At 38.4% G+C, this 12,536-nt stretch overlaps 1 protein-coding gene across 2 annotated transcripts in view; it reads right to left on the reverse strand.

The window, feature by feature from the left end:
- The window catches only part of rev3l (REV3 like, DNA directed polymerase zeta catalytic subunit), a gene marked incomplete at its 3' end in the record, with an annotated part of 111,079 nt that overhangs the window by 47,670 nt on the left and 50,873 nt on the right, over nt 1-12,536 (reverse strand). For both annotated transcript variants that reach the window (XM_083933997.1, XM_083933996.1), the window contains exons 5-7: nt 7,151-7,292; nt 6,183-6,277; nt 3,984-4,088 (exon numbers count right to left, since the gene is read on the reverse strand). In XM_083933997.1, coding sequence (XP_083790123.1) covers nt 3,984-4,088; nt 6,183-6,277; nt 7,151-7,292 — 342 coding nt within the window. The remainder of the gene's footprint in view (nt 1-3,983; nt 4,089-6,182; nt 6,278-7,150; nt 7,293-12,536) is intronic.

Genomic DNA, 12,536 nt, shown 5'->3' on the forward strand with positions numbered 1-12,536 from the left:
TACTGTAGTAAGTTTATACTGTAGTAAGCCTATACTGTAGTTACTTTATACTGTAGTAAGTCTATACTGTAGTAAGTCTATACTGTAGTAAGTCTATACTGTAGTACGTTTATACTGTAGTACGTTTATACTGTAGTAACTTTATACTGTAGTAAGTCTATACTGTAATACGTTTATACTGTAGTAAGTTTATACTGTAGTAAGTCTATACTGTAATACGTTTATACTGTAGTAAGTTTATACTGTAGTAAGTCTATACTGTAGTAAGTCTATACTGTAGTACGTTTATACTGTAGTAACTTTATACTGTAGTAAGTCTATACTGTAATACGTTTATACTGTAGTAAGTTTATACTGTAGTAAGTCTATACTGTAATACGTTTATACTGTAGTAAGTCTATACTGTAGTAAGTCTATACTGTAGTAAGTCTATACTGTAGTACGTTTATACTGTAGTTACTTTATACTGTAGTATGTCTATACTGTAGTAAGTCTATACTGTAGTTACTTTATACTGTAGTACGTCTATACTGTAGTTACTTTATACTGTAGTAAGTCTATACTGTAGTAAGTTTATACTGTAGTAAGTCTATACTGTAGTTACTTTATACTGTAGTAAGTCTATACTGTAGTAAGTCTATACTGTAGTACGTTTATACTGTAGTACGTTTATACTGTAGTAACTTTATACTGTAGTAAGTCTATACTGTAGTAAGTCTATACTGTAGTAAGTCTATACTGTAGTACGTTTATACTGTAGTAAGTCTATACTGTAGTAAGTTTATACTGTAGTAAGTCTATACTGTAATAGGTTTATACTGTAGTAAGTCTATACTGTAGTAAGTTTATACTGTAGTAAGTTTATACTGTAGTAAGTTTATACTGTAGTAAGTCTAACTGTAGTAAGTTTATACTGTAGTAAGTCTAACTGTAGTAAGTCTATACTGTAGTAAGTCTAACTGTAGTAAGTTTATACTGTAGTAAGTCTATACTGTAATAGGTTTGTACTGTAGTAAGTCTATACTGTAGTAAGTCTATACTGTAGTAAGTCTAACTGTAGTAAGTTTATACTGTAGTACGTTTATACTGTAGTACGTTTATACTGTAGTACGTTTAAACTGTAGTAAGTTTATACTGTAGTACGTTTATACTGTAGTAAGTCTATACTGTAGTAAGTTTTTACTGTAGTTAGTCTATACTGTAGTAAGTTTATACTGTAGTAAGTCTAACTGTAGTAAGTCTATACTGTAGTACGTTTATACTGTAGTACGTTTATACTGTAGTAAGTCTAACTGTAGTACGTTTATACTGTAGTACGTTTAAACTGTAGTAAGTCTAACTGTAGTACGTTTATACTGTAGTACGTTTATACTGTAGTAAGTCTATACTGTAGTAAGTCTATACTGTAGTAAGTCTAACTGTAGTAACTTTATACTGTGGTAAGTCTATACTGTAGTTAGTTTATACCGTAGTAAGTTTATACTGTAGTAAGTTTATACTGTAGTAAGTCTAACTGTAGTACGTTTATACTGTAGTAAGTCTATACTGTAGTAAGTCTAACTGTAGTAACTTTATACTGTAGTAAGTCTATACTGTAGTTAGTTTATACTGTAGTAAGTTTATACTGTAGTAAGTTTATACTGTAGTAAGTTTATAATGTAGTTAGTTTATAATGTATTAAGTTTATACTGTAGTAAGTCTATACTGTAGTAAGTCTATAATGTAGTAAGTCTATACTGTAGTTAGTTTATACTGTAGTAAGTTTATAATGTAGTTAGTTTATAATGTATTAAGTTTATACTGTAGTAAGTTTATACTGTAGTAAGTCTATACTGTAGTAAGTCTATACTGTAGTAACTTTATACTGTAGTAAGTCTATAATGTAGTAAGTCTATACTGTAGTTAGTTTATACTGTAGTAAGTTTATACTATAGTAAGTTTATAATGTAGTTAGTTTATAATGTATTAAGTTTATACTGTAGTAAGTCTATACTGTAGTAAGTCTATACTGTAGTAAGTCTATACTGTAGTAAGTCTATACTGTAGTAAGTCTAACTGTAGTAACGTCATACTGTAGTAAGTTTATATTGCAGTAGGTTTATATACTGTAGGTTAGGAGGAGAGGTGCTCCTGATGACTTGCTTTAAAGAAGAAGCATTACTTTATTAATCCCGCATTGCGTATAGACATGCTCACCTCGGCAGTGCCCAGGGGGTGAGCTGGCACTTATCCAGCTGCCATTACAGACTCTTTGGTCTGTACAGAGACTAGGAGGGTGTTCTCACCTGAAATTACCATCCGTACTGAGTGATCTGATCACAAGTGGACAGCTCTCAGTACGTCTGTTCACACCTGGAAGCAGCATGCGTCTCCACATGAGTCTTCAGTGACCACTTGGGATCTGATTTCACTTCCCTGCTCTGCATCAACATGTACATCATTTCGGTTTACATATAGATAGCCTGCATATTGGAATGGAAACCCATTTTTTGTTACCGTTTTTGTAATATGTTTGGATTTTAAGGTGCATTATATGAACGTATGAATAACACTTGGAGAAAGTCATTTTAAGTGTCTGTGGTCAGCTCTCTGCTTTCTTTCACATTCACTTTGAGTTCTATAGTCCTATTAAGTTACTGCTGCTGAAGCCCCATTTCCTGATTTTCTGCTTCATAATAAAAGCTTTTATAACAAAACAACTGGGGACTTTTATTGCGAATATTATTTAGGAAATTAATTTGTTTATCCGTTTACAACTTCTCTGGCTCCTAAATAGCAATGGCAGAGGTCACAAAGAAAGAACAGGAATATCTGAAGTAATATATCCTACGTATTTGTGTATTCGGGTACATTTTATGAGTCTAAACGAAGGTTAATATCCCCCGGTGGTCACTGCTGCTACCTTTTAAAAGGCAACTGTGGAAAAGCTCCAGAGAGCTGTATAAGTGCAGGGGAACAAACAGACCCTTTGCAGACAGTATAACAACATCAAAACACAAACTTTAGACAGAGCTGCTTGTGACTCAGAAGTTGCAGACAAATCCTGTATATGTACTTCCTATGAGGCAGGGGGTGTCAGTTGAGAAGGCGGTCCTTAATATGGCCAGTATCACATACCTGTTGCATCCTTAATGTGTCCTGAGAGTGTTTTCACCTGTACCAGCACTTGTGTTTCGATAACTAAGGACGGATGTTAATGCCAGATGAAAACAGGGCCCTTGTCTTTCTTTCCCCATCTGAATTCTTTGTAGAAGTGTAACCACTTTCTCAGATCTCAGTAATTAACTTGGTAAGAGCATTAGTATTCACCAAGACTGAAGTTATAATAACCACGACTTATTCTTCAAAGGATTAGTCTGGTGATATTTTATATTTTTCCTATTGTCAACAAATCCCTCAAAAAGACTCAAACCAACACTGACTGCTAATCACAGTCAGATAGCTCTTCTTCCTCCATTGTTGTTAAAAACACATTGAGCCACACTGTTGACTAAGTCCCACATACACCGTACTGCTGACACAAATACTCACTAGAGCACCAAAGGTGGATTCATCCACCACTGAAAATAGTCCCCAAACAAACTATTTCCTCCTGTTTTAGTAAATGGAGTTAAACAACTACAGTGAATAGCTGATTAGGTAATATTTTGGCCATTAGTAAAAATTAAAATATATTTGTAACCCAAGAATTATGTCTCCAGTTGGAACCAATGAGCTTAGGGAAGTATTGAGAGACAAACTAACACATAGACGGTTTTGGTCTTTTTATGGGATTTGTTGACAATAACACAAAATCTTACTTGTCTTATCATTTAATTAAAAATAAAATTTGTTGGTGGCTGGCAGCTATACAATGTGATGACAACATGTATGTTAGGAGCCTTTTGAAAGAAACCCAGTACCAAATCAGCACAAGATACAAAGTGTTCTCTCCTCAGAACAGTTTACTATCAATTAAGAGTTTCCACTGTAGGTGTGCTCACCTTGTGACTCAGGGGTTTCTATCTGGGAGGCCTGGTTCTTTTCTCTCCTCCTCTGCTTCTCGTCCTCCCAGATGGCCTGCAGGCCTGGGTTTCTGCCAATCTGATCTGCACACACAGTCACAGTCACAGCATAATGAGTCAGCTAACAATACTATCATGCTGTATTGATGTCTACATGGGGACATTTAACCTCCACAGAGACAGGTTGTTATGTCAAGCAGAACTGACAAATGAAAGTGACGCATGACTTTACTTTAAAATTCAACCCATATACACTGTAATATCATTTTCAACAGAGCCTTTTTAATTCACTGTAAAAGAGCAGATGGAAAAGTATGAGTCAGAACACAAGCACTGCCTGTCCTGGAGTGGCCTCTCCTTTCCTTTCTTCACTCTAAGACAGATGCTCATTGTGGTTTATTCTGCATCCAGCCTGGTCTAAATCATAAGGACTCGCTGCATACCTACAGCCTCTGTACACGCTAACACACAAACTAACCATTCAGCAGAAGTGGCTCTGCCTGGGTGACCTGAGGGTCTTATGTTTACTGAACTGCTCTTTTAAAGTTGCACCAACAAACTCTGCAACCTATCAGTGAGAATCTACCTGCTGGAGAAATGTTTGACCTTAATGCCAAGAAACCATGTGTTAGCAGTACACTGCCCGGCCGGTCTGTGGTGGCTTCCACTGAAAGGATCCAAAATGGCATCGCAGTTAATACAGGCCTGGACAAAAGCCCCACTAACATCTGGATATTTATCTGCAAACATGACGCCTGGGTGGACACACTAATATTCACCCTTTTCCTGTGCAATGCTATGAACCCAGGTTGTAAGAGTAGCATAGTGTATGTCTTTTGAGGAATTGGAAAGCTTAGATGTTGTGTGTGTGTGTGTGTGTGTGTGTGTGTGTGTGTGTGTGTGTGTGTGTGTGTGTGTGTGTGTGTGTGTGTGTGTGTGTGTGTGTGTGTGTGTGTTGGGGGGATGGGTTCAAGCGAGTGACAGAGTCAACGGAAGAGAGTGAGCGGAGTGTTTCAGATTCCCATAGAATGTGCATTTTCCACTGTGTTCATGACGTTGAATGTGACACACCAGAATAAAAACAGACAGACAAGTACAGACCAAGCCCCCACCACAGCGACTTCCTGGTTGATCCAATCAGGAAGTGCCAAAATCTTCAGTTCTCTGAGTGTCCACTAGGGGCAGGTTTCATAACAGAGCAGTTTCTCATTGACTCCCATGTTAAACAGGCCGTTTTCACAGCATCATTAAACCTGTTTAAGGCCTGGGACAAAAAAACATTCTTGTCTGTATGTTTAGCTCATATCTCCATTACAACACTGAGGGAGGTGAATTTTTTTTACCAGGCTAGTTTTTATTTTAAATGAGGTTAAAGTTTATGAATAATTAGGGGGGTGGTCTCTTGAGTGACAGCTAGCCACTGGAGGTAAATGTCAGCCAGATGGACGTATCTCACTCCCCTCAATGTCACATACATGTTCTTTGTAAGAGGAAATGAGGCGGAGTTAAAGTCTGACAAGATGGAGTCTCCTTTAGGCGAGGACGACTGGATCAAGTTGAGAGAACGGACCCTGAAGGTGAGGCTACGTCAATTTTTCCATACAGTCTATGTTTGAAATGGACTCAATTTTTAGAGAAACGCAACCCAACGTCACGCTGTGGTGACCAATCGTTTAACTGACAATTAGACTTATCACAGTCTGTCTGAGGCAGTGTGAGATCCCATATAGTCAACAGTAAACATCCTGCCTCTATCACTGACACAAGAAAGTTTGAAAAAACTAAGAGGGTTAAAAAAAAAACATGCAGCCTAAGGGAGAAGATAGCTGACAAAGGGTGCTTTTTCTTTTTAGCAGTACTAAACCAAAGCAATAGTTGCATCTGTTCTGGGAGTGCATGGCTCTGTCAGATAATGTTAGGCCAGCTCCACTGTGAATATGTTTAGGACTGCTAATGGATTTGACGTGTGGAGATTGTCAGAGGGAAGTGTTCTGAGCAGCTGTGTTCCAACAGTCTTTCTAGCTAAACATGTTGCACCGTCAGCACTGATGATTAAGCAGACGACCTTTCACCTTTCTGTCCTGTCTTCTTCCTACAACTGGGTCAGAGGGGCCTACAATAATGTCCGAGACTGCTGGAGGGGTGCAGTAGGAGAGATGTTGTCCTGAGTGATCTTACTTTCGATTTCCAGGCGGTTGAGGACGTCTACAGCCACGGCATCGACCTCCAGCTCACAGGTGCTCTGCTTCTCCACCTCATCCAGGACCAGGGAGCTGCAGGCAGATGGAACTGAGTTCATAATAACTTCAAAACTTAAAATGCTTCAAGACCTCCAACAGGAAATTATGTTTAGTACTATTGGTTAAAACATTTTTTTTTTATATGTATGAAGACAAAATGTGGCACCATTTTAGGGAAAAACTGCAAAGAGACATTGGAAGTGAAATAAATAAAAATAAATTATTCTTGATTTTTTATTTTTAGAATTCAATTTAGATTTTTGTTTTATTAGATTTATGTATAAATATGGGCTATAAATGTATATTTACGGTTATATATGTATGTGTATGTGCTTCTATGGATGTGTATATGTAAGCCCTTAGATTATTTTATTTTACTTTATATATATTATATATTATATGTTATTTATACATTTGTACGAGATTTAATATTGTATAGTTAGATTTTCAGATTGTACATACAGTAAAAAATGATATAGATTACAGCAATCACTGAATTGCGAAAAAGGGGTCGGATTAAACAAGTGAAAACTTCTTACTACTCCTTTTCAGACAGAGTAAATTGTATAAATGTGTTTTCTTTTATTTGTGAACTAATTTCATTTTGTATAGTTTTGTATTTTGTATTCTTTTTTGACATGTCGAAAATAAATGCGTAAATCCAATTCAAGTCAATTCAACAATAATGAAACAGGAGGATTGGTGAAAACAGGTAGCAGATACCTTCCAAAATTATGAAAAAAAAACAACAATTACATGACTTCCAATAAATGAGATCCTCTTGACAAAGAGAGAGATGACAAACTATGGAGAGAGAATTGTGTCTTGCAGAGTGAGGGGTAGTCATCTGTGACAGTCAGGTACAGTAAGAGCTAATGCAGCCGAGGCTGTGCATGTGGGACTCACCAGGGTATGGCGCTCTCCTCCCAGCGGACAAACGTGCCCCCCAGGGTGCTGTCGTTGAGCTTGGAGGAGCAGGGGCTCTTCCAGGGGCTGATGAGGGGGCGACTGCTGGGAGTTTGCCTCTCTGGAACCACTTCTGCGTCTCCTGGAACACACAAACACACACATGGGGAATTATTAAACATATACTGTATGTTTTTGTGGCAAATATAAGTGTAAATATAAGTGTGATTATTGCATCATCTGCAATGGATGGATGAGACAGTCATCTCAGATCTGAGTCAAAGTCTATTCAGTAAAGCTCTGGAAAAAGCATGAAATGGTTGGTCAAACTACTGTTCCAAGGTCAGAATGATCTTTCATGTTCAAGGATTTGGAAGTTGTTGACATGACCACCTAAAATGAGTGAGCTACTGCATTGCTTCAGTTAGGGATGGGACAATAACCAGTTTTATTTTATATCACCATAAAAAACACTCATAATAAGCTGATTGTGGTGCATTTCTATTTTGATTATTAACTGTCGGAAGGGATGGGTTGACACACTTAGCAACTAACCTGGCAACCGGACTGCTGTAATTATTTTTTGTTCTACTATATTCTTGAGAAACTATGCTCTGCTCATTCTCCATATTCAACCTTTATGTAGGATAGATTTTATGTTCTAGAATAAAAAGGGAGAACATGTTCATGTATTTACAACTAACATTGCTGTGCATTAATTCATAAACAATAAATGTAAGTTTGGTAATCTAATAAGCTGTATGCCTGTGGAAAAGTAGACACGATCATACAGCCTTTCCACTTGACTTCTCTGTGAATTCCGCTCTCTCTGTGATCAGGAAATATTTAATAAAGGGGACCTTGTGATTTATGATATTTAGTTTAAAGGTGAGGTTTTGTAGACTTTGTTCTGCAACATTAGATCTGTGAAAATGGTGACTTAGTGTTTGTGAAGTCCGTCAGGACAAGAATCGGACAGATGGTGCAAGAGCCAACAGGTTAGAACCAACCACTTTATTCAGAGGGAAACCAAAAGTGACCACTCCTAAAATCTTGGTAATAAACCCTACTTGATGACAAAAACTCTAAAAAAAACTGTATAGCCACACAGACAGCAAGTATAATAGGTCAAGTTTAACCCAGGACTGGATTGGAAACTGTTATCGGAGTTAGGTTAACCTGGGGTCTAATCATGGGACTACTCAGGTTTCCTGTCCAGTTGGACTTCTTTTTAGCAATGTTGCTGTTGACTTGGAGAGTATTCATCTTTTTTATCATTGATAATACTGTTGGTCAGAAGTACAAAACTAAACTGGTATAGGTAGATACAATGAGCCACCCTTTTTACCATTGTTTTGTCACAGTGATTTCAAGGACACATTCTATTTGTAGTTTTGTGTTCAGGCTGTATAGTGGACTTCAAAACACACTGAGGCTTCTATTCATCTTAAACTGGCCCATTGTACTAGTCCAGTCCCTTTTAGCAGTCTTCCACTTCATCCCATATTAAGAACTTGCTTTCAAGTTTGAGCTTAAGGGGAGAAGAAAATGTAAACAGGTGTTCCTATTATTGGGGTGTTTTAGTTTCTTTGTTGTATGAGGCGTTAGAGCCCTCTTTCCATTGATTGCATCAGTGAAGAGTTGGATCAAACATGGAAGTCAGCTTTAGTCGGAGGGGAGTCAAGCATGGGGATTAAATATAAAGTCAAGTGTGGAATTCCCTGTCCTGAATCATTAATGCCCTCACATGTGAATGTGGCCCTGCTGGGCTGGATGGGGAGGATGGGGAGAGAGGTCAGCAATGATGAGCAGGGTACTGGCCTGGGATTAGGAATAAGCTATGATCAAAAAGGCTTAGTCTCCATCAGGAGGAAGCAGAGATTGGCCTGTGAGAGTCTGCTTCACCCAAGATGTGAGGAGGAAAACCTTGGTCTGAGGCCTAGTGACTGTTGGGTTCACTGCCTGAAGAGTGGATCCCGTCCACACTTTTCGGAGGCAGTACACAGTTTTATTTAACATATTATGACACATATCACTGAATGTGGCTGAGCTGGTGGTAGATGGTAGTTCTGAGTGCAGAGCAGAGCGGACATAGAGCACGCCAGTCAGAAGTTACAGTACGAGGCAGTAAAAAGTATTCTTTAAACTGGGAACGATGCTGATTTCATCTGCTGGGTAAGGACAAGCAAAATGAAGGACGTCCTCGCCAACCTGAGGACAGGAAGATATGGATGCACTGTTGCAGCACCGCTCTACTGCAGCTGCTTTGACTCATCAGTCAGTGCGTTTCCATGCACATCAGTAACCCGGAAATGGCCATTGCCCGGTTAAGGGAATAATTAGATTATTGAAGTTCCCCACGTATACATGAGCGGGGGTTGAATGGAAAATGACGAAGTAACTCTTTCTCTGGTACAGTAAGTGGCGCTCCGCCAACATTCAGCTGGGCGAAATACGGCTTTATTTTCCGGTTCACCTTTGTCAAAATCACTAGCGGACGACTTTTGGGTAGAATGAAGACAGAAACAGATCTTCTTGGTAGTGATTTAAGCTCCCTCGGTTAAAAGGTAACGCTCTATTGTTGTTGTTTTTTTTTAACGTTGTTTCGGTGCTTCCTGCTTTATTCTATTACCGGGTTAAACTTTACTTTTGTCATAAAACAATCAAAATGATTATCTGAGACATAAGAAATCGAAGTGTAAATGCAGTTCCAGGTAGACTTAGGGAGACAACTGAGATTCCTGGATATCATTGCAGCTTTAACACTTAGGCCAGACATGGTCCTGATGTCCGTGGCAACCAAGCAAGCTGTTTTGTTAGAGCTACAGTTTCTGTTCCCTGGGAAGATCGGATAGAGGAGGCACAAAAAGGAGGAGAGCCAAATATGCAGAGCTGGTGGCTGAGTGTCGGAGGAGCGGTAGGAAGGCCCGCTGTGAGCCAGTTGCAGTGGGCTGCAGATGCTTCACCCTCCTAGGACTTTCAGGGATTTGTGGGTTGCAAAGAAAGCCATCAGGAACATCTTGGAAGCTGCTGAAGAAGCCTTCTGTTACTGGCTCTGGTTGAAGGGTGATGCATGGCATAATGAGCTACCTGGACACAAGTCAAGACTTGATCATCGCTGGCTTGGTCACCTGGGTGAGCATGTCTGATGACCCGGGCTCCATCACTGATGCTGTGTCCTGGTTGCACCACTAGGTGTATCAAATAATTAAAATGACTGTAGCACAGGTGCCAGGGCCACAGACACTACTTTTTTCACTAGGAGCAGTGGCCACCAACTCAAAATTTTAGGGGCACACACCGTAGATCAACATGCTAACCAAATATTCACAGTTCTACTAATTTTCAATGTATTACTAATAAATGCTTTGATAATAGATGCAGAAATTACAATGTGCTGTTTCAAATTAAGTTTTCATTTTTATTGTGCACAGCAACATCACTGTCATGACAGTAAAGAATTAAAAAATACTAGAATTAGTGATTGGAAACGGTTTAATGAATTTTTAATATCATTTTAAGTTTTTATTGTACAGGAAATATCCAAGGGCATTTTATTCTCATATTCCACAGTGCAAAGTTCTGCAAGTTTTTGAAAAGATACCTGAAGTCATCCAGAATACACCCTGAAGGGAACTTAGTCATTGGAAACCGTTTTATTTGAACTAATATTTAATATAATGTTATATTTTACTGTACGATATATATCCAAAGGCATTGTATTCAAAAATTCCAGAGTGAAAAGTTCTTTGAATGTCACACAATTAATCGTATTTCCATATTAATCCTGTATTTGGGCCTGGTTGAGTAACACGTTATTCTGAAAACTGAAAACTGGACGTGAACACAATAAATATTTTTCGACGTGACTTAATTTGATTATTTTGTGTTAATGTACGACCAGATGTAAAATTCAGTCGCACAGTCTCAAATTTGGGGCGCGAAATGCGAGCATTTGTTCACAGTCAGGAGCCCGGGGTACAGATGAGTCATATAGTCAGTGACCTGAAGCAGTTATGTCAGCTACAAAATAATATCTATTAATATTAAAAGCTCAGAGAATCAGACTGTGGAAGAGAGTGAGTCAGAATGGACCAAGATCAAACCAGAGCAGTGTGAGAAACTAGTGATGTCCTGTGGGTGCAGATGTGCTGAAGTCATTCAAAGCTGTGGCCTCTACACTTGCTGTTCATTTTTGAATCTTGGAGAAGAAAACATTGTTGAAATCTTCTCTTCTGACACAATCAACACTGTTCTCTCATTTTGATCATTGTCATTTCACAAGATAAAGGTTTTTGTTGAAGTGCCTTGGATGTATAAAAAAAAACGTGCTAGTACAGCAGTGGTACAGCCACAGTGGATATTCGATCAAATTCTGTACAATCAAAAAATAACAATATTTCAGAATAAATCAAGTATTTATAACCTTTCTCTAATTTTGCTCTCCAGTATTATATATACCTTATATCAGTGATTTTCAACCAGTGTGCCTCTCATGAGAGATCATCAGGTGTGCAGTGGGAAATTATCAATGAATGGTCTATTTTGGATCTTCATTCATATATAAACTATAAACTACTATACACTCTCGCTTCACCACCGCAAGAGTGCTATGGTCGCGCCATCTTGGATTTGCACAGCCCCATTTTCTACCACATATCTGTATGAGCTGAGCTTCTCAAGCTTGACTGCGATAAAAACTAAAAACAGAGAAAGACTGAGAGCTGTTGAGCAAGAGCTTTGTGTGTGTCTTTGTACCATATCTGCCAGGATATCCATTTTGTGTTCATCAAAACAGGCCCAGGTTTCACACTAAGTGAGTGTATAAATACATTAAAAAACATATTAACTATATGTATTACTGTGTTAGAGTGTAATTTTGGTTGGTGGTGTGCCGCAGGATTTTGTAAATGTAAAAAATGTGCCGCGGCTCATAAAAGGTTGAAAATCACTGCCTTATATATATATAGTTGTTAGCATTATATACAGTATCTTTCTATGATCTATGATGTGCAAAGAAGAGAAAATACAGTATGCAAGTGACTAAACACAACTTTTACCCAATAGTCTGTGACAGGCCTGAAAGAGACTTATCAGTACCACCAAAACGCTGATTGTTAGCAAAAAGCGTACACCAGCAACACTATTATGTGGTGAAACAATTCTGCTTGGAATCCGCTGCACATCACCGATACAGTGGAGTTGTAGTTGAAAAAATCTGCCCGGAAAATCCAACTTTACTGCAGCACAGGTTCCGCATGCGGATAAATGGCGCCCGCTCTCCACCGATTTTTCTTTTTTTTTTGGATCAAGCATTGAGTAAAGCGCTGTGAAATTGAGAGTGGAGCAATATTTATCAGATCTGAGAGGAGGGAACAAACAGCTC

Source organism: Echiichthys vipera (genome assembly GCF_963691815.1).
Source record: "Echiichthys vipera genome assembly, chromosome: 19".
In the NCBI taxonomy this organism is placed as follows: Eukaryota; Metazoa; Chordata; class Actinopteri; order Perciformes; family Trachinidae; genus Echiichthys; species Echiichthys vipera.